Source organism: Bubalus kerabau, chromosome 18 (genome assembly GCF_029407905.1).
Source record: "Bubalus kerabau isolate K-KA32 ecotype Philippines breed swamp buffalo chromosome 18, PCC_UOA_SB_1v2, whole genome shotgun sequence".
NCBI lineage: Eukaryota > Metazoa > Chordata > Mammalia > Artiodactyla > Bovidae > Bubalus > Bubalus kerabau.
This window is the reverse complement of record NC_073641.1, coordinates 65,979,066-66,002,736: the sequence shown is the minus strand read 5'-3', so window position 1 is coordinate 66,002,736 and position 23,671 is coordinate 65,979,066. Positions and strand designations below refer to the sequence as shown.

At 41.8% G+C, this 23,671-nt stretch overlaps 1 protein-coding gene across 2 annotated transcripts in view; it reads right to left on the bottom strand.

Moving 5' to 3' along the window:
• SEMA5A (semaphorin 5A) overlaps positions 1–23,671 on the bottom strand; it is a 570,854-nt gene that overhangs the window by 203,422 nt on the left and 343,761 nt on the right. For both annotated transcript variants that reach the window (XM_055554473.1, XM_055554474.1), the window contains exon 6: positions 7,943–8,005. In XM_055554473.1, coding sequence (XP_055410448.1) covers positions 7,943–8,005 — 63 coding nt within the window. The remainder of the gene's footprint in view (positions 1–7,942; positions 8,006–23,671) is intronic.

Sequence of the window (23,671 nt, the reverse complement as noted above, 5' to 3'; positions counted from 1 at the left end):
CTGAAGTACACTGAGGAAAAAAAAGAGAGAATAAAAGATGGACATTAACTATTAGAAGAATTCAGAAATGAGTGTAAACAGAAGACAAAAGGTGGTGCTCTGTGACAGCCTTAGGGATAGGATGGGGAGGGAGGTGGGGGGGGGTTCAGGAGGGAGGGGACACATGTATGCCTGTGGCTGATTCATACTGATACACGGCAGAAATCATCACAATATTGTAAAGCAATTATCCTCCAATTAAAATAAATAAATACATTAAAAATAAACTGCATAACAAAGGATGAGATGGTTGGATGGCATCACCGACTCAATGGACACGAGTTTGAGCAAACTCCAGGAGTTGGTGATGGACAGGGAGGCCTGGCGTGCTGCGGTCCATGGGGTCACAAAGAGTCAAACATGACTGAGCGACTGAACTGAACTAAGAAAGGTGCACCAGATGGGGAGGCTTGTTCTGTTCTGCTCTGCTTTGTTTTTATAGCTGGGGAAAGGGAAGAAGAGTTCTAAAGAGAAAGAACAAAACCAGACTTCAAAAAGGCACATCGGTCTCCTTTCCCAGGCCCTGGGAGCTCTGGCTCCCAGAACACAGAGGAGGGTGCGCGGCCGTGGAAAGCAGAGGGGCACAGAGATAGGATCACAGCAGTGGTGGGAACACTAGCCCTAACCGCATAAATGAGAGGGCTCCAGAGAGACATCTCAGGGAACACGGGGCTCAGAGCGCTCTGGATGGCCGGAGTGGACAGAACAGACACAGCGGTGATGCTTTAATAACGAATGAGAGAAAATTACAAATGGTGCAGAGACTTTTAGGGGTGGGAGTTTGTTTGTTTCTGCTGCTGCTTTTAGACCTCTTTTAAGAACTTGGTCAAAATGTAAGAGAAACATTTTGTTGGTTTTCCTAAGCAGGAGACTGACGCAGGTAGAAATACACTAGAGACAGTCACGTCACAGTGAACTTGGGGGTAAGGGTGAATTATTGGAAGAGAATCATTCCCGTTGAAAGAGGTGGTCTCATGGCTGAGTCCTACAGACACGCTGAAAAAAAAAGCAAGGGTCTCTCCTTGATTATGGGAAGAGAAACAATCAAGATACCACATGTGGTATTTATCTTCATCTCCCCAAAGAAAGACAAAGTGTAAAGAAGGCTGCAGGTCAATAACCATCTTGAAGGCCCATCACAGACTTGATGGAGAACCAGAAAGATGGCTGGGGATGTGATAATTCAGATGCTGACACATGTCAGAGCAGAGGGACAAGTCGTCCAACCAGTTACCCACAAAAAAAAAAAAAAATCTTGGAAAAATATATGAGAGAAGATACCAAATTATCTCAATTAGTAAATAGTATGTTCTGGTAGTCAGGCCCCTTGAGAATACCCGCTCATCCCGGAAGGCCATGCTGTCTGGGAAGGACTATGTGTGCCCATGTGTCCCCAGTCAGTTCCTCCATTTCTTTGTTTTTGTTTTTACATTCTGTTTTGCTTGGATTTTCCCCAGTTTCTAATTAAAAAAAAAAAGTTGTTTTCAATGTATTTATAAACCAAAACTTGGTGTGTGTGACCTGCACAGGTTGTTAGCATCCTATCTGAAAGAATCTTCCATGCTTGGAACAATTAAGAATAAAGAGTACAGAATAAAGGCAGTACTGTAAAGTACCACCTTCACTGATTAACTCACAGGTTTCTAAATATTGGCACTTTGGATGAAAGTGTTGTTTACCCCCTACATCACCAGGTTCCCAGGCAGGATGGTGGTTCCTTTTTCTTCTCTGGAGTTAACCTGTTTAGGAGCAGAATCTAACAACCGGGAAGCAGAACTATAGGATCCAGCAGGAGAACAATGCACAGAACACTGGATTCTAATCCAAACTCTCCCACTGACCAGCAGAATCATTCTAGGAACTTGGTGTTAAAAATACTGAGATGAGATCACAAACAAGAAGCTTTCGAAAATTATAAAGTATAATACGTGCATAAAGGGACTCTTTTATTCCCTTTATAATAGGCTGTGTTTCCTTTGTAAAGCTGTTAAAGGTCACGGTGGGAAGGACTTTGGTTTAGACATAATGACCCCAAGCAGACAAAGAGCTCTTGTTGGATCACAAGTGAATTGACTATTTACGTTTAAAATAATATTTGTGTCAAACACATTTAAATAGTTCTAGAAGCCAGGTTCTATAATGGGGTTTCAAAAATAACGAACAACAACCGATTTTATTAGAAAACTGTTTTGAACCCACAAACAACACACGAGTTCGCCCTCCCTTTCTCGCAGATGGAATGTTTAAGATCCTTTCAGGCCAAGTCACCCCCTTTCTCCCAAGGGAGCTGGAAAAGTTTAAGTGGAACCGATTCAAAGCTCACGAAGAACTGGCAGTCTCCACCCACCCTTCTCGGCTAAACAGGCCCGAATCAAAGATCCGGCGATGTTTTCTTGACCCCGAGTCCCTAAATGGCCACTTTAAAGGGTTGTACATGAAATGATGCTCAGGCTGGTCCCAACTGCACCGGGAATCTTGAGGAAATGCGTCCTCTCTCTTCCCACCCCTGCAGTCCGGGGAGGAATGTTCTATCCAGGGAACAGAGTGGGCATGGATGGTACGACCCCCACAGCCACAGCCCCCTCACCCATACTCCACATTCCTGTTGCTACAGTAAAATGCATTATGTGGAGACGCACAGACCACTTTCTTTTTTTTTCCCCTTAGGGAAGGAAAAAATGAGTTCACTCAAAATGGCTGGCATTTTTCTCATTTTTGAGATGTCACATTTTGCCTTATTCTTTTTTATTTCAGGGAGAGGGGAAACTGTCAATCTGCGTGTAAAATTTTCATATTACTATAGCACCGACGAAAAGATAATTGAATTCCTATTTCTAAGCCCCGGGCGACTAAGAAAATCCGAATTCTACTCCACTCCCCCAAAGAGATGTTATATTTTAGTCAAAGGAACTCAATGGAAGCGTTTTCTGATCTGGGCTCTGGAAGCGTGAGCACAGGGAAACTAGGGGTGTGTGACCTTAGAATTCAGAGACTAGCCCTGGGGAGTGGGTTATTTCCTCCCCTTCTGGGTTCCAAGAGCAGGGCTCAGGTCTTTAAGAAAGCACCTGGGAGGCTAAATAAGAGAAAGGAACTAATGGGAATAAAAGGAAGAGCCCGGGAGGTCCCTCTGCTTTCCCTGCCCTTGGACCAGCCCAGCAGCATGGTCTAGGTTCTCCCCTTCCTAATTCTATCATTTTGTGCCAGGGAACTTCACCACACACAGTTCTGCTACAAAACCGAATTCTATTACAACCAAGCTCAGGTTGCTTAAAACTCGTCTGTGAGTTTATCAGCATACTTCATGCAGCCTAAAAGAACATGTAGTTTCTCTTTCCCACAGGGTTGGCACTTTGAAACTCATCTTCATCTGTCTTATAGTAATCTTAAAAAAAAAAACCTCCATCCACAAATGCAGTTTGAATCAGTTTCTAATTACTGAGCTTTGCCATTGTTCTTAGCCTATTAAAACCAGAAACATGTGGAACATAAAGGTATGATTTCCTTTGAAAACGTTTGTTTTGCTCGTTTTCTTTTCTGTGTATCAGCAAGCCTCAATTACGTATAATAATGATTCACTCCTTCTGTGAATCAAAAGTATACTCCTGATGAGCATGAAAGATGGTCTTTTCGGTGTGTTCTCTGGCTTTTACTTGCTTAATTTCTAAGCACCAAACAACCAATGATCACAGCTTAAGGCAAAATATGGGCCAATTTTGATTCAGTAGAAGCGACTTTGCACCACGAAGAGTAATAATATACTAGTATAAGGTTACCACAAGATTGTTTTAAAATTAAAGACTCATAGACTATTAGCAGGAGGAATCTTGGCTAGATTAAGTAATCGAATGTTCTCCTGTAACACGTAGGAGACTGAAGTCCACAGAGACGAAGAGGATTAACTGTGATTTTTTTAAAGTCCATGAAATGAATACATAAGTAAGATTGATATGAAATATGAAAGGACTCTTAGGGAGAGTAAAATCTAACACAGACAATGTAAAAGTTGTCAATATATTTCCCATCTTGGGGAATTACCCCCAGAATTTTCAACTGAGTCATAGTCTGGCAATGTCTGGAGATATTTTTGGTTATTTTTGGTTGTCCTGATGGGTGAGAGGAATTACCAGCATCCAGCACATAGAGGCCAGGACCCTATTAAACATGCACCAATAACAGGACAGACTCCACAGCGGGGAGTGATCCAGCCCCAACATCAGGAATGCTGAGAGCAGAGCCCAGATGAAGGGTCCTGCGTTTGTTCACTCCATAGTGGAGTGAAGTTGAATAGCCACCACAGGCTGGGATCAACATGAATCCACTGGCCCAGCTCCGAGTTGAGGAGTTGGGAGGCTGGATAATTAACATGCAGACTGGCCAGGAAATACAAACAGCTAGTGAGAAGCGATGCAGTGGTGTATGCTGGAGATGGAGGGTATTGTGGGACAGGCGAGGCAAGAATGCCCACCGACAGGGGACACACAAGTCCAGGGAGATGGGTGAGGGAGGGAGGGTGGAATGATAGCAAAGAGGTGGGGAAGGGTTAGGATGGAGCTCTAGAGGCGGAGGAGGGCACAGCCACCCCCAGACCCAGGGCTACCAACTACACATATTCTCAGACAAGCCTTAGGACAGGCAGGTGTCAACAGGATTTTTGGCTAGGTTTCCCAAAACTGACTAGTGCTGCTCATGGGTGTATCATAGCCCCAGCAAGCAGGAAGAGGAGGAGAAAGATCCAAAGTCCTAGAGGAAGATGAAGACAAGATAATAAAGAGGGAAAAGAGGACAAGTGAAAGGTTTTTCCAGTGGTCACGTATGGATGTGAGAGCTGGACCACAAAGAAAGCTGAGCGCCGAAGAATTGATACTTTTGAACTGTGGTGTTGGAGAAAACTCTTGAGAGTCCCTTGGACTGCAAGGAGATCCAACCAGTCCATCCTAAAGGAGATCAGTCCTGAGTGTTCATTGGAAGGACTGATGTTGAAGCTGAAGCTCCAATACTTTGGCCACCCAATGTGAAGAGCTGACTCATTTAAAAAGACCCTGATGCTGGGAAAGGTTGAAGGCGGGAGAAGGGGATGACAGAGGATGAGACAGTTGGATGGCATCACCGACTCAATGGACATGAGTTTGGGTAAGCTTCTGGAGTTGGTGATGGACAGGGAGGCCTGGCATGCTGCAGTCCATGGGGTCGCAAAGAGTTGGACATGACTGAGCGACGGAACTGAACTCAAGAGGGAGAAAAAAGCCCAAGGACCCTGGGGTCACCAGTGTCACCAGACAAGGGACAGCGTTGGCCTGAGCACCATGGCCAGAGCAGTCAGTGTTTCCCATCAGTGGATCTTACTAGAAGACAGAAAGTGTTTCCAGGCCTCACACCCAAGCTGATCTGATTCCACCCTTTTCACTGCTCAGTACAGAGGGTCTTCCTTGAAGAATTTCTTGTGTGCCAAGGAATAAGGAGCAAAAGTGCAGGAATCCACCCATCAAACATGTAAGTGTTAGAGGGCGGAGAGGAAATGCATATAGGAAGCCCCTTTTCAAAATCTTTATACATAATGTATACAAATTCCACTGTATTTATTATAGAGGTAAATAAATTTACTATGTTCTGATTCATTTATTTTGAGGGGAATTTTAAGAGACGCTATTCTGATTCTTTGGAACTTGGTGCTACCTTTAAATCATCTGTGTCTCTGATGACTTATCTCAGAGGAATTTTTGAGGTTAAATAACTTTCAGTAAATAGCCTTCAGCAACTTTTGCTTTTTTATTAACGTCTCCAAGTGTTTCTCTAGCTAAGATGGCATTTTCTTCCTACTCTTCCTTCTTTCTAGCTCTTTCCTCAGTTTTGGGAAACTGAATGACTAAGTGTGCTGAGACCTGCCTCCGTGTATGTCTCTCAGAACTGCTGATTTAAAAGACAAAGAAACAGAGGATGAAACTGGATAAAATAAAGTACGAAACAGTCTTGAACAAACACAGATGGTGTGAGGATACTTCACCAGCGCCCTCTCTCCATTTGCTGTATATCCCCCAAGCTCTTGGCCTTGGGACCGCACTTTGCACAGAAAGCCCTCTCTGCCGCTGTGTGTCTGCTTCTTCTGTAACCCCAAGTGTGATTCACATCGGAAAGGCCCACATTCCAATAAAGTAAGATGATCACTAACAGAATGATCCCTGGTGGTTCAAATGGTAAGGAGTCTGCCTGCAATGCTGGAGAGCCGGGTTCGATCCCAGGGTCAGGAAGATCCCCTGGAGAGGGGAATGGCAACCCACTCCAGTACTCTTGCCTGGGAAATCCCACAGACAGAGGAACCTGGCAGGCTACAGTCCATGGGGTTGCAAAGAGTTGGACATGACTGAGCGACTTCACTTTCTTTTAACAGAATGAAACATCATGAGCTTATGGACCAGCTGCAGAAGAATTCCTTCAGGATGATCCAGTGTGATTTTCTTGAAATATAAAATTCCTTGAAAAAAGGACTCAGACCTCTTACTGAGCCGACCAGTTGTGTGAAGGTAGATTGAAGAATTAATGTTTTTGAACTGTGGTGCTGGAGAAGACTCTTGAGAGTCCCTTGGACAGCAAGGAGATCAAACCAGTCAATCCTCAAGGAAATCAACCCTGAATATTCATTGGAAGGTCTGATGCTGAAGCTTAAACTCCAATACTTTGGCTACCTAAGGCAAAGAGCCAACTCTTTAGAAAAGACCCTGATGCTGGGCAAGATTGGAGGCAGGAGGAGAAGGGGACGACAGAGGATGAGATGGTTGGATGGCATCACCGACTCAATGGACATGAGTTCAGGCAAACTCCGGGAGACAGTGAAGGACAGGGAAGCCTGGTGTGCTGCGGTCTGTGGGGTCATGACAGAGTGACTGAACAGCAAGACCTGTGATGTGCACAGGAATTCGAGAAATATATCTCCAACCTTAGCGATTATCTTTCCTTGGGAACTTAAGGATGTAGATATTCATTCGGAGACAGACAGAGAGAGAGAGACCTCATTTTAAAGATGTGTGTGTTAGTCACTCAGTCATGTCTGAGTCTTTGTGACCCCTTGGACTATACCCCACCAGGCTCCTCTGTGCCTGGGATTCTCCAGGCAAGAATGCTGGAGTGGGTTGCCATTCCCGAGAAGGGGATCCTCCCAACCCAAGGATCAAACCAATGTCTCTTACATTGCAGGCAGATGCTTTACTATCTGAGCTACTAGGGAAGGCTCTATATTTTAAAATATGTTAAACATATTTTAAAGATATGTTAAGATGCATTATTAAAACATCTCAAATCACTTTTGATCTAATAATCAAATTTATTATATAATCACTTCCTGGAGTGAGCTGCAAGATATGATTGCTGTGCTGTGCTCATTTGCTCAGTTGTGTCCAACTCTTTGTGACTCCAAGGACCATAGCCTCCCAGACTCCACTGTCTGTGGAATTTTCCAGGCAAGAATAATGGAATGGGTTGCCATTTGCTCCTCCAGGGAACCTTTCCAACCCAGAGATCAAACCTGTATCTCTTGTATTGCAGGCAGATTCTTTGAACCACTGAGCCATCCAGGAAGCCCATAAGGAATGATTAGGGGGAATTAAAATAGTATTTTCAAAATTCAGGTCCATATTTTTCTAAATAACATCATAATCAATTAATCTCATGTCTCATTCTAATGACTGGGAGGGGAAATTAGATCTGCTATGTTCTGAATCCTAACAAATGATTATTGTTCATCTTACTTTTGAACGGTAGAACCTTGAGAATTTCCTGTGTGTATATTTTGAATCTTGCTTCATTTTCCAGTTTCCAAGGCATCATAATCAGGAATAACCTTCATATTGAAATGTTCTATACACCAGCCTCCAAGTCAGTGATGACACGCCCATAACAGCATCCTCCTTACCTGGGACTTGCCTTTGCTGTAACAGGCCTTCTTGGTTGCTTCATCACACTCCCATTCCACAGCCTGTAGGAAACACCAACGTGACAGCAACTATTAGGACTTTGACTGAATAAAAGGAAAATAAATAATAAGGCATCGGTACCCAGAAGAGGTAACACGGAGAGGCCGTGGCACCTAACATTTTCATACTAACAGAGTGTATACAAAATGCATGTCTTCCGGTCATGTGGGCTTATACTGAGCTTTCAAAGGGAAACATTTTAAAGGACTCAGTATTTTCATTCATGCAGCAATAATGTGATATTTCAGACGTCACCATAAGACAGGCACATGCTATGAGTTGGTGACTCTGACGCACTGATGACAGAAACAGCCACTTCAGTGCATCACAGAATAGATTCAGAAGATGCTGAAAGCAGAAGCCTTGAAACAAACCGATCTAAATCCTCATTTAGACGTGTACCTCTTATTTGAATAGTCTGTCATTTATCAATATTCATAGATAATGAAGCGAGGTTGACTGCGTGTATCCCTACTCCCCAAACACACATATAGATGATGAATAGTCAATAAAATAAGCAGCTCAGGCAAAGCCCAGCTACTACTTCCTCCCAAAGCCACTAATTTCCATACTCTCATTAGCTCCCACTAAATACTGAGAGCTACAGCTTCTAAATTTCTTCCCTCACTTTCTAGATCTAACTCACGCTGATCAATTTGACGTGCATCCTCTGACATCTGATGCTAACTCACAAGTGGACCTGTGATTAGTCAACATAATGTACACTTACTTCACAGGAAAAATGATGCCTGCAAGCTTTAACGGCTGGTATGTTGAGATTGGGAATCATATTCTGAACAGATTTAAGCATCTGTGGCATTTATATTTTCTACTGTGTTATGGAATGTGCACTTTCATAGGGCCAAAATGTTTCCTTTATTCTGTCTGTCTGTCTTCACAATTTTATCCTATTTTCCTAAACCAGATGAATCATTACCAGAAAAAAAAAATTGAACTGAGCGACAGTTTGTTTTTAGTTTGGATTACTGCTACATAATAAACTAAGTGAAAAAATACTAATGTTAAATATTATGCAAGAGAATAAAGGCTTCACTCTTCTAAAAAGAATGTTTTTTTTTTCCTAACTCTTCTAAACTGAGGAAAATAACAAAAGTCATATCAACACCATTATCTAACATCTACTGTTCTCCAAAGAATGTTACATAAGAGATTAAAACATAAAACACCACATTTTCCAAATCTTATCTTGCTTATCAAATATGAATCCACAAGAAAAGTGTTCTAGTGAGAACCACTTCAGGGCCTTTCAAACAAAAACAATACTATAACTGTTTTCCCCTGTGCAGACTTAGAGATTTCTGTCCATGTCAACATCTGATGAAAGAATTGGTTCTTTCTTCCTGTGATGTTTTCCTGTTCATAATGCTTAATGGCACCAAGAAGGTTAGAGCTAATTAGCATCTAATGCAAACAAATGACTTGAGTTTCACACTAGAGAGACAGATCCTTTTATGAGAAGTGGTGACATCTCAGAGAAGAGACAAGAGCTTCACATACAGTTGCATCATTATATATCTCCAGGAAGCACAGATAAAACAAGTGCATTGCTGCAGTTCTGAGTGGAGTGTCCCTTTAGCAGACCTCTGTATAAAAGCTTATCCTGTTGTTTTCGTTGAAATAGATACCCATGTCTTCACACTTCCTAAGGTGAGGGCACGTCTATGTGTTTAGTTGCTCAGTCATGTCTGAGTCTTTGCCACCCCATGGACTGTGTCCATGGGATTTTCCAGCCAAGAATATTGGAGTGAGTTGCCGTTCCCTTCTCTAGGGGATATTCCTGACCCAGGGATCAAACCTGGGTGTCCTGCACTGCGGGTAGATTCTTCACCATCTGAGCCACCAGGGAAGCTCCACCTTCACCCTTACTCAAACTCAAAAATGAAATGATACACTATGATATTACAGTTGTTGCTTAGTCCCTAAGTTATATCTGAGTCTTTTGTGACTCCATAGACTATAGCCCTCTAGACTCCTTCTGTCCCTGATACTTCACAGGCAAGAATACTGAAGTAGGTTGCCATTTCCTTCTTCAGGGGATCTTCCCAACCCAGGGTCGAACTTGTGTCTCCTGCATTGGCAAGCAGGTTCTTCACCACTAGAGGCACCAGGCAAGCCCACAGTATGATACAGTCTTTAGCACAGTAGATCCCGATACAACTTGGATTTTATATCATCAAGGGGACTTAGTTATACATCACAAAGAGGAATTTGTGTTGCATAATTGCTGGGCAAATTATTCAGTGAAATGTTTTAGATAATGGGGCATTCCTAGTGGCTCTCACTGGTCTAGTGATTTGGTTGAAAGTTCAACAGTACTGCACTCTTCAGTAAACTTAAAAACTGAAAGAAGCAGTTAGTGCCAGAGCTACCGGAAGAATATTTATCAAATGCCATCAAAATTCAAATCCTTCTGCTGAAATGGCAAACAATCAGCTTCCCATGTTTGCCTAACATCCAAGTAGCCTTTGCATTTTCAAGATAAACACTGGCCAAGGATTGGAAGGGGATAGTAATAGGAAAAAAAACTGTGACAGTTCTTGAACATATATCACTATTTTATCCAGTTTACCCAGAAAGAGCAATTGTTCACGTAAGTTTATTAGACCAACAGAAAATGGAAAACAACTTACAGATTTTTCTGAAGACAGTTATTAAAAGTAGCAAAATTGCCTTCCTGTGGCATTTTTATTACAGTATATCAAGTTTCCAATAATATTCAAATCCAGAATTAATTAAATACTATGATTATGTAACTATTCTCCTGATTCACTTTCACCCTGACTAGAAGACAGGATAAAGGGAAACTATATTAAGAAGAGAGCTGAACTATCTTTTGTACAGTTGAACACATGTGATTGGATATCACAGAATTTGAAAAAGAATGGAGTAGGGAAATGTATCTTTTCCAGATTGGCCTAAAACTGGGTGTTCCAGATGAGCCCCTTAGTTTTTGTTCATTCAGCAAACTAGACTTTACCTATATGACCAGGTGGCAGCAATGGATAAAGACACTTTGACTGGAGAGAAATATGAATTTCAGTGGGACTCTCCAGTATCAGATTTTTCAGTTTCTCAATTATTCTGCTTGAAGTAGATTATGTTTTAGCCTGGTCACAACTTTTCTTTATTCCATAAGATTTATAATTTTTTAAAATCAAGTCTTCTCACTCTAATCTCAATGGAGATTTATTGTGCAGAATGAAATTCTTTCATAATTTCGGAACAAATTCCACTATGATTTACGAAGCCATCTTTCTGGTTGACTTGCATTTTAAGACACTTTCTACCCATGCAAACCTGTCTTTATGTCAGTCACCACAAAAGCTAAGACATTCTACATTTCAGACCTCAATGCAACACTCGTGATCATATTTTCTGTCTCTGTTTCTTTTACATCTTTAATTTTTGTCATCTCCTGTCTTTTTCTGTCACATAAGATATGGTAGAGAAAAGATATCTTAATGTTTGACTCTATTCTGTATTTAGTCTTCATTATATTTTTCAACAGCAGATGTGTTGCAGTGATAATGTGGTTACTTGGATATCCAAAGGCAATGAGTTTGAAATATCTATAGCCTAAAAGACACAAAGATTCCGGTTTGTGACACAACTGTAAATAGTTAGAAATACTATCTGCGCTATTCAACAACGTACAGAAGTGTTGCTTTATGCACACACATTTACCACTCTCTCATTTAATATTCATTAACTACCGACCAAGAACAAGACACCAATAGATAATGAGCGAAATAAGGAAACACACACAGAGAGATAATATTCACACAAATCAGACATTAATTTACAATAAAATGTAAGTGACTTCTGTCAGTCTAGACAGCATCAGGCTAAATCTGAGAATGCATCCAAGGTCATTTTCGTTGTCACAGAAGCATGTTCGTCTCAGAATCCAGTGGTACACTGAAACTCACAACATCTTTAACTTTCAGGAAGTGACAGAACTTTCAGAGAGAGCAGGTTTACCCAAAATCATGTTATACCTGCAGAAATCCTGTGCGTGTCAAAGCATTTACGGTTTCGTGATACAGTACACTTTTCCCTGTCGTGCACACATACACACACACATGTTCAGGTTAGGATAAACAGAACTGTGATCTCTGAAGTAAATAGGATGTGAGAAAGAAAAAAAAAGATTGGCTCCTTTTATGGGCGAGTTACATACATATAAATCCACAGTTCGTGGAAGTATATAAACAAAGCTGTGTATTATCACATTCTGCAGACAGAGAAGTTAATTAGACAGGGACCAGCAAAGGCAGATACTTTTCATAAAAATGAAGAGAACAACATTCTAGGCAGATGGGCCAACACTCTTTCAGCAGATGGCTTTGCTAATTAGATACTGGCAAAAGATAACATAAAAAAAAAAAACTAGTTTAATTACACAGTGCCAAAAATTAACAACCACCTGAGGGCTTTTTTTAAAAATATGTTTGCATTCATATTATTATGTCATGGATTTCTCTGAAATGCTGGAGAATGTTAAACTGTCATGATGATTATAAACAAATTGCCAGGGACCGTGAGATTGTATGTGTTCAAAAGAGAAGCAAAATGCAAACGAGTTGGAATTCGAAACAGTTGTGATTTTTATGCGACCTGAGTCAAGCGTCAATCTAGTTATCCTTGGGCAAAGGCAGCTTCGATAATTATTTTAGGGGTCACACTTGACAGGTTCAAAACAAGTGGCGGTTGGGGATTCCCTGGCAGTTCAGTGGTTAGGACTCTACACTTATATTGCAAGGGGCCTGGGTTTGACCCCTGAACTAGGAGACTGGGGACCCTTGAGATGTTGAGGTGTGCACTGCAAGACATAAAGGGGAAGAGAGCAGAGTCACTTTGAAAGGATTTGTCCAGTCTGCCTCTGTGTCTCTACTTCTTAGTGGATATTAAGTGTATTCGTTCACTTTTAACGTCAATTCGCTGTACACCTACATTTACGTCTATGGCAAATGTAGGCAAGCCCACTTTATTCTTACTGGAGGTTTCCAAATCAGAGAATTGGAAGGGGATGTTCATCATATTTTCTAACTACTGTTTTTTGATTCTTACAAAACTGAAGTCATCCAACATTAGAGAAACATGTGAACCTCAGAGAGTCCCGTACAAGCCTGTTATAATGATTGTTTAAATCCTTATATATCAAAGCCCAAGATTTTCTTCCACAAAATAATACCAAGTCAAACTTCCTTTGATCACTGGCCAGTGGAGCTCCCAATTTGTCAAATGCTCATTGGGGCTTTTGTTTTATAATTGGGCTTTTTAAATTCAGGGCTGTTCTTTTTAATTGAGCAGACAACATATGAGATTCCTAGGGCTGATGTAACAGAGCACTGCAAACTGGGTGGCTTTAAACAATATAAATCTATTTTCTCACAGTTCCCAGGGGGTAGGTCAGAAATCAGCCAGAATTGCTTCTTTCTGGGCTCCCCCGCCTCTGGTGACTGCTGGCCATCCTTGACCTTCGTTGGCTCGTGGAAGCATCACTCTAGTCCTTGCACCTGTCATCATACAGTCTTCCCCTGTGTGTCTCTGTCCAAATGCACTTCTTAAGAAAACATTGGTATTCAAATTAGGGCCCATTCAATCCATTATCTTAACGAATTACACCTGCAAATACTCTGTTTGCTAAAAAGGTCACATTCTGAGAATGGAGTTGAGGATGAATTTTGGAGGGACCCCATTCCTCACAGCACAGATAGCCTGACATCACGACATAAGAAACCCTGAAACGGACAACTGACAGCATGTTAATGAGGGACACTCTTCTGCTGCAAATTAGCCAGATCTTACCAAAGCATGGATAACAGTTTATAAAACTTTCAGTCAGTTCAGTTCAGTTGCTCAGTCGTGTCTGACTCTTTGCAACCCCATGGACCACAGCAAGCCAGGCCGCCCTGTCCATCACCAGCTCCCAGAGATGACTCAAAGTTGAGTCGGTGATGCCATCCAACCATTTCATCCTCCATCGTCCCCTTCTCCTCCCGCCTTCAATCTTTCCAGCATCAGCGTCTTTTCCAAAGAGTCAGCTCTTTGCATCAGGTGGCCAAAGTATTGGAGCCTCAGCTTCAACATCAGTCCTTACAGCGAACACTTAGGACTGATTTCTTTAGGATGGACTGGTTGGATCTCCTTGCATTCCAAGGGACTGTCAAGAGTCTTCTCCAACACCACAGTTCAGAAACTTTGGTTACACACTAATCACACTGCTACATGCTTTCTATACATTTATCTCACATATATGCCTCTCTATAATTTTATAGATTGGAAAATACCATTAAGGTTATGTTCTGGATGAGGACAGTGGTTAAGGCACTTTGCAAAACCACAAAGAGAGTAAGCGGGACACCAGGATTCAAATTTGGTAGCTTGGAGGAAGTCTGGGCTCTAATCCACTCTCCCTTCTCTTTGAAATTGTCAAAGTAACTAAACTTCATTGGAGGAGGAAATGGTAATCCACTCCAGCGTTATTGCTTGAGAAATCCCAAGGACAGAGGAGCTTGGTGGACAGGCTACAGTCCATGGGATTGCAAGGAGTTGGACACAATTTAGTCACTGACCACAACTGACCTTCATTACTGCCTATCAGGGTTTTCTTTTTTCCCTTAATTTAGAAAGTGAAGTGAAGTGAAAGACACTCAGTTGTGTCTGACTTTGCAACCCCATGGACTGTAGCCTGCTAGGTTCCTCTGGCCATGGGATTCTCCAGGCAAGAATAGTAGAGTGGGTAACCTTTCCATTCTCCAGGGGATCTTCCCAACCGAGGGACCGAACCCAGGTCTCCCAAATTGCAGGCGGATTCTTTACCATCTGAGCCACCATGAAAGCCCATAATTTACAAAAAAAAAAAAAAAGAAAAAACCAGACAACTGTACACTTAAAGCATAGAAATGTGTGTACACCTAAATTTGGAGCTGTAGCCATTCAGCAAACATCAATTAATCATACAAGTCATCGATTGCCCTGTCATGGAATGCATTCATTTTTAAAGCCTCTGGGCCCACTCATGGTCCTAGCATTGATTTTAAAGAAGGCATGATTCATCTAATGAAACTCTACAGTTACAACTGCATAGCCAGGGTATGATATAAAAACTGAGGTTGATTTTGTGACATTACACATCTTATTTTCTTGGGCTCCAAAATCACTGGAGATCGTGACTGCAGCCATGAAATTAAAAGACACTTGCTCCTTGGAAGAAAAGCTATGATTAACCTAGCCAGGGTATTAAAGAGCAGAGCAGTCACTTTGCCAACAAAAGTCTGTCTAGTCAAAGCTATGGTTTTTCCAGTAGTCATGTGTGGATGTGAGAGTTGGACTACAAACAAGGCTGAGAACTGAAGAACTGATGCTTTCAAACTGTAGTGCTGGAGAAGACTCTTGAGAGTCCCTTGAACTGCAAGGAGATCAAACTAGTCAATCCTAAAGGAAATCAACCCTGAATATTCATTGGAAGGATGGATGCTGAAGCTCCAATACTTTGGCCACTTGATGCAAAGAACCAACTCACTGGAAAAAGACTCTGATGCTAGGCAAGATTGAGGGCAGGAGAAGGGGGCGACAGAGGATGAGATGGTTGGTTGGCATCACTGACTTGATGGGCATGAGTTTGAGCAAACTCTGGAAGATGGTGAAGGACAGGGAAGCCTGGCATGCTGCAGTCCATGGGGTCACAAAGAGTTGGGCACAACTGAGCGACTGAACAACAACAACAACACATCTCGAATATCAGAACAGTCTGCTCTTGAGACAACAATGATTTTGTGCTTTTAAAACGGATGTTGAGATCCCATCCCCCCTCTGCCACAGCCTTCCAGGAGTCCTTCATTTACCTGGAGTAAAAGTTAAAGCCATCTGGAGGGGTCTACCAGATCGAGCCACTTACCTTCTCTCTGCTTTCCTAGCCCCTATCACCCTCATATCCTGTGATGATCCCCAGACAAGGCAGATGTGTTTCCTGTGGCTTGTGTATCAGCTCGTCCCACTTTCTGGGACACCCTCCTGGCTAATGCCTATGTCTCTGGCTCATCTCTGCTCAAGGGTTACCTCCTCGTGGGGCCTGTATGGTCATGCATGGAAACAGCAACAGGTGTTCTCAGCCCCCCTGGAAGGTGACTCCCACTTGGGTAGGCGTCATCCTCTCGGTTCACTTCTATGTCCTCAGCACCTGGAACACTGCTTCACACACAACAAGAAGTTTGTTCAACAGCCCACTTTCTGCATACATGAATAGGCTGAGGAAGCTCTATGCCTGCAACCTTGAAGTGGCTCCAGGCACCCTGATGGTGCCCCCCAAGTAGAAGGGACACATGAGGCTTTGGTACCATACCCTGCGCACCTGTGGCCCACGCACCGCAACAGTGTTTCTTCCGAACCCTCCCCTGACACTGGGAAGAGACACATCAAGGTGAGTGCAGAATCCACCAGAGCAGAGTCCCCAGGCTTTTAGGCAGCAGGGGCTGGCTTCATGGTAGATCATTTTCTGCAGACTGGGGTGGGGGACAGTTAGGGGTTCATTCCAGCACATCCATTTACTATGCTGCCACTGATCTGACAGGAAGCAGAGCTTAGGTGGTAATATGAGCGATATGGGGAGCAGCCACAAATACAGATGGAGCTTTGCTTGCTCACCCACCATTCGCTTATGATCTGCTGTGTGGTCGAGTTGCTAACAGACCATGGACAGGTACTGGTCCTCGGCCCAAGAGTTGGGGACCCCTGCACTAGAGTACAGATGTCTACATTTCTTCTGCATTTGTGTGTGTGTGTGTGTGTGTGCGTGCTTTCACCTCCTTAAGTCAAGTCTTATGTAAAATCTCACATGTTGTTGTTTAGTCAGTAAGTCTCATCCAACTCTGTGACCCCATGGACTATAGCCTGTTGTCAGGCTCCTCTGTCCATGGGATTCTCCAGGCAAGAATCCTGGAGTGGGTTGTCATTTATTTCCTTCTCCAGGGGATCTTCTCAAGCTAGGGATAGAACCTGCATCTCCTGCATTGGCAGGCAGATTCTTTACCTCTGAGCCATCAGGGAAGCCCTATAATCTATCAGTTCAGTTCAGTTCAGTCACTCAGTCATGTCTGACTCTCTGCGACCCCATGGACTGCAGCACGCCAGGCCTCCCTGTGCATCGCCAACTCCCGGAGTTTACCCAAACTCAGGTCCATCGAGTTGGTGATGCCAGCCAACCATCTCATCCTCTGTCATCCCATTCTCCTCCTGCCCTCAATCTTTCCCAGCATCAGGGTCTTTTCAAATGATCTCATATAAAAGAATGCAAAAGTGGTATTTACTAAATTCAAGTTATAAATATAATCAAGATGATAGCATTAAATCATTAAAAAAAAAAAGATAACTTCAAGTGACACTGAGTCATAACACACTCAGTGTTCAATATTTTGTTTTGATTACTGAAATAATACTGATTCATACCAATTAAGTAGTATTAAATAAGTTCACCTTTGAATTTCAGTTAATTTGGAGTAAAATCTCAAATGACAGCAGACAGTTTATTCCATGCTGTACAATAAACCAGCTTATCTGGGTAATCATAGCAATAAAATTTATGTCACTGAGGGTTACCAATGCCTTAAATTTTTATATATGGTATACATCAATGTAACTAATTTTTTATTAATAGAATTAAAATATATGCAATGCCTAAAATCCCTTAGCACCTCTAGAATTCTGGGACTCTAGGAAGCATATTTGGTTCTAAGGAACCAAGCATCTTTGATGAGCAATCTAAAGTGCAGAGGGACTTTCCTGGTGGTCCAGTGGTTAAGACTTTGTCTTCCAATGCAGGAGGTGTGGGTTCAATCTCTGGTCAGGGAACTAAGATCCCACATGCCTCTCAGCCAAAAAACCAAAACATAAAACAGAAGGAATATTGTAACAAACTCAATAAAGACTTTAAAAATAGTTCACAACCAAAAAAATCTTAAACAAAATGCTTGGAATTAGATAGAATTTGGAGAAAATGTAATGGAAGGTGAGTTCGAATAACCCCATTCTACTCCTGAACATGAATGAGCCCTCTCTAGATGATTTTGCCGATTAGGAAGGCGGTCAATATCAAGGACATTATAAAATCTGGTAGAATATTTAGAATTATGACTGTCAGACACTGAGGCATCAAACAACTTTTATATTTCCAAAATGTTGCCATCATTGAAAATGTTGCTGGAAGGTAAGCTAGCAAGCACAGCTGCTCTTGGTTTCAAAGAAGTTATTTTCATGGATCCAAGAGAGATTGGTTTGAGAAATGGCATACTGTCCAATTCATCAGCCTAAATGTAGGGGTAAAATTGTAATTACGGAGAAATGACCATTTTTATATATAAACTTGCTGAAGTATTTGTATATAAAGAATCCAATACAAAGTAAATCAAGCATGGGGTAAAAATGTTGACTTCAGAGTGGACTGACTTCTCAAGGACCAGCTCCTTAACTGCATATTTCCCAAATGCCTAAAAAGTATTGCTTCAAATGCCATATTTTCAAGCATACGATTACATCTTCCATCACACAGATGGGGCAATTCAAACATCATGATATTTGTAATGTTCAACAAAAATGGTGACATTCATTAGAAATGAAACAGATATAAGACAATCAAATTAAAAGTAGGCATTCTAGCTGATGTAACATTTATTCTACTCATGCAAAGAAGTACCCTGAAAGGAATAAATTGATTATGTAGTCATGAGAAATATCAGACCAAGGTGAGCTTCTGAACACAACTTGAAGACTTCACAGAGCAATGACAAGAGGACTTGCAAAAATGTTTTTTTAAAAAAGGCAGCAAGTTGACACGAAATGCTCTGTTGGACTTCAGTCAACTGGAAGGATAAGCAACTTTGCATAATGAATGTTGTCCTGGAAATGTCTCCACAAGGCTAAATTTGTACTAGGGCTTTGACCAAAGCCTGCTTACACAGAGCGCTTGACTACTGACAGTCGCATTTCAGATCCTTGGGGAAAAGAGCAGAAACAATTCTGGCCCCACTACAGGAATGAGTTTCCCAGCCATAGAACAAGACTTCATTTAGGAATGCAGTTAAAGAGTTTCAAAGAGACTGCATCTCACAGTGAAGGAGTTTAGAAGGGATCCCATCTCACAGTGAAGGACCACTATGAAGGGCCAAGGTATTAATTTTGAGGCAACATGAGATATAGAAAAATACTCTAACAAACATAGCATGAATGTGAAGAGATACAGATTCTTTGTTTGACTTAGTTGTATTCTGCTGAGGTCAAAAAAATATTTTTTGTGTGTTTTCAAGATTCATTTGTGATCCTATATATTAGGTTTCTATTGCTTAAAGCATAAAGTCACTTTTATTGGGTTCATCAGTTTCGGTCCTATTACTGTATATTCTGGCTATATCGTAATGAATGCATTCTAGAGAAACTGTGACCATAACACTCAGCATAAATGTAAATACATGCATGTTTGTTTCTACTTTTTCCATCAATATTTTCTATTTTTTTCTGAAACTAGCTTCACAAAAACAAATAATACGTTGTACTCGATTCCTTTTCTCCATGGTTCAAAGTTAGAATGTGTGCACTAGAATTCACTGAAGTACTTATAAAGCCCAGATTATGGATGCTTACTGGGGAATTATTCTATACTCACTGAACCACTCAGAGTTTATTTATTGTTCACGTTATAAACCCTTGCTTCCTGAGATGCACCCTACCACTACAAAGACTGAATTTATTTCAACTGCAAAACATATTGATCTATGTGTCAGATCACAAAATATATGGAAAATCCTTTTTAGGAGTCTTATTCAGCCTTAGTTTCATAAATTTTAGGTTGCAGCTGGGAGAAACAAACATTAAATTTGTTTTCTGATATATATTGGGGCAGTTACATTTCTCTCTTATTTTACATAAAATGTGTAACAGGATGTGTAATTTCTGTTCAAGAAATATTATTTATAATATTATCACAATGTTAAAAGAGAACTAAATGAGCATTATTAATATATTCATTTCCCAGTTACTAAAGCTCATAATTTTATGAATACCTGCTTGAACTTATTCAAGCCAACAAATAATTTAGCATTCAACAGGAATGTGTGTTTTCACCATTTATTTCATCACAAATTTGTCTCTTTTCTATAGTATAATCAGTTTATTTATGTGCCAAGGGAATATTATAACTATTACTCAAGTCTTTGATGAGAAAGAACTCTACCTTGTCAACAAGTCTGAAAGCGTTTCAAGTATGAGAATGAGAACTGGTGGTTTTTTGATATATGCAATGTCTAAGATCAGATTGATTATATTCTTTACAGCCAAAGATGGAGAAGCTCTATACAGTCAGAAAGAACAAGACCGGGAGCTGACTGTGGTTCAGATCATGAACCCCTGACTGCCAAATTCAGACTTAAATTGAAGAAAGTAGGGAAAACCACTAGACCATTCAGGTATGACCTAAATCAAATTCCTTATAATTATACAGTGGAAGTGAGAAATAGATTTAAGGGACTAGGTCTGACAGAGTGCCTTATGAACTGTGGATGGAGGTTCCTGACATTGTACAGGAGACAGGGATCAAGACCATCGCCATGGAAAAGAAACGCAAAAAAGCAAAATGGCTGTCTGGGGAGGCCTTACAAATAGCTGTGAAAAGAAGAGAAATGAAAAGCAAAGGAGAAAAGGAAAGATATAAGCATCTGAATGTAGAGTTCCAAAGACTAGCAAGGAGAGATTAAGAAAGCCTTCCTCAGTGATCAGTGCAAAGAAATATAGGAAAACAACAGAATGGGAAAGACTAGAGATCTCTTCAAGAAAATCAGAGATACCAAGGGAACATTTCATGCAAAGATGGGCTCAATAAAGGACAGAAATGGTATGGCCCTAACAAAAGTAGAAGATATTAAGAAGAGGTGGTAAGAATACACAGAAGAACTGTACAAAAAAGACCTTCACAACCAAGATAAACACAAAGGTGTGATCACTGACCTAGAGCCAGACATCCTGGAATGTGAAGTCAAGTGGGCCTTAGAAAGCATCACCACGAACAAAGCTAGTGGAGGTGATGGAATTCCAGTGGAACTATTTCAAATCCTGAAAGATGATGCTGTGAAAGTGCTGCACTCAATATGCCAGCAAATTTGGAAAACTCAGCAGTGGCCACAGGACTGGAAAAGGTCAGTTTTCATTCCAATCCCAAAGAAAGGCAATGCCAAAGAATGCTCAAACTAGTGCACAATTGCACTCATCTCACATGCTAGTAAAGTAATGCTCAAAATTCTCCAAGCCAGGCTTCAGCAATATGTGAACCGTGAACTTCCAGATGTCCAAGCTGGTTTTAGAAAAGGCAGAGGAACCAGAGATTAAATTGCCAACATCCACTGGATCATGGAAAAAGCAAGAGAGTTCCAGAAAAACATCTATTTCTGCTTTATTGACTATGCCAAAGCCTTTGACTGTGTGGATCACAATAAACTGTGGAAAATTCTGAAAGACATGGGAATACCAGACCGCCTGACCTGCCTCTTAAGAAACCTATATGCAGGTCAGGAAGCAACAGTTAGAACTGGACAGGGAACAACAGACTGGTTCCAAATAGGAAAAGGAGTACGTCAAGGCTGTATACTGTCGCCCTGCTTATTTAACTTCTATGCAGAGTATATCATGCGGAGAAGGCAATGGCACCCCACTCCAGTACTCTTGCCTGGAAAATCCCATGGGCAGAGGAGCCTGTAGGCTGCAGTCCATGGGGTCACTAAGAGTCAGACATGACTGAGCGACTTCACTTTCACTTTTAACTTTTATGCATTGGAGAAGGAAATGGCAACCTACTCCTGTCTTCTTGCCTGGAGAATCCCAGGGATGGAGGAGCCTGGTGGGCTGCCGTCTATGGGGTCACACAGAGTCGGACACAACTGAAGCGACTTAGCAGCAGCAGCAGAGTACATCATGAGAAACCCTGGGCTGGAAGAAGCACAAGCTGGAATCAAGATTGCCGGGAGAAATATCAGTAACCTCAGATATGCAGATGACACCACCCTTATGGCAGAAAGTGAAGAGAAAGAGAAAGAGGACAGTGGAAAAGTTGGCTTAAAGCTCAGCATTCAGAAAACTAAGATCATGGCATCTGGTCCCATCACTTCATGGGAAATAGACAGGGAAACAGCAGAAACAGTGTCAGACTTTATTTTTTGGGGCTCCAAAATCACAGCAGATGGTAACTGCAGCCATGAAATTAAAAGATGCTTACTCTTGGAAGGAAAGTTATGACCAACCTAGATAGCATATTCAAAAGCAGAGACATTACTTTGCCAACAAAGGTCCATCTAGTCAAGGCTATGGTTTTTCCAGTGGTCATGTATGGATGTGAGAGTTGGACTGTGAAGAAGGCTGAGTGCCGAAGAATTGATACTTTTGAACTGTGGTGTTGGAGAAGACTCTTGAGAGTCCCTTGGACTGCAAGGAGATCCAACCAGTCTATTCTAAAGGAGATCAGTCCTGGGTGTTCATTGGAAGGACTGATGCTAAAGCTGAAACTCCAATACTTGGGCCACCTCATATGAAGAGTTGACTCATTGGAAAAGTCTCTGATGCTGGGAGGGATTGGGGGCAGGAGGAGAAGGGGACGACGGAGGATGAGATGGCTGGATGGCATCGCTGACTCGATGGACATGACTTTGAGTGAATTCTGGGAATTGGTAATGCACAGGGAGGCCTGGCATGCTGCAATTCATGGGGTCACAAAGAGTCAGACACGACTGAGCGACTGAACTGAACTGAACTGAAGATATTTTGATTGAAAATCAATATTGTTGTTACAGTTTTACAATAGATTGAAGTAAACATCACTGTTTCCCTTCACCCCTTTCCATCCATTCTTAGTTGGATGGAAACTAAGTTGGATGGTTACTGATATTTCTCCCGGCAATCTTGATTCCAGCTTGTGCTTCTTCCAGCCCAGGGTTTCTCATGATGTACTCTGCTGCTGCTGCTGCTGCTAATTCGCTTCAGTTGTGTCCGACTCTGTGTGACCCCATAGACGGCAGCCCACCAGGCTCCTCCATCCCTGGGATTCTCCAGGCAAGAAGACAGACACAGAGGGCACTGCAGGCAACCAGCGGATGCTGAGGGCCTGAAACACACACCTATATAATAAGCCTGAATTGGCAACTAATTGCCAAGTGTTGCAACTTTACCTAATTTTGTGCGAAGGAATTTGATTTCTATCTCTATGGCTCTGAGTAGCATCCAGAAACACTATTTTGTGTGTATGTAGAGGTGGAGCATGGTTGGTAGATTTGAATAATGGCCCCCCACAAAAGATATTCACACACTATTCCCTGGAACCAATGAGTGCTACCTTGTAGGGCAAAAAAGAACTTTACAGACGTGATTAAATTAAGGATCTTGAGATGAGGAAATTACCCTGTATTATTCAAGTGGGCCCTAAACACAGTCAGATGCTTCCTTATGAGAGAGGTAGAGGGAAACGTAACACAGATCCGGGAACAGGCAATGTGGTCGCGAGGCTGGGACTGGAGGCACGCTGCCAGCAGCATCTAGAAATGGCAAAGGAGTGATTCTCCCCTGAACCTCCGAAGAGAGCACAGCCTGGGAGATTTAATTTTAGCCCCATAAAA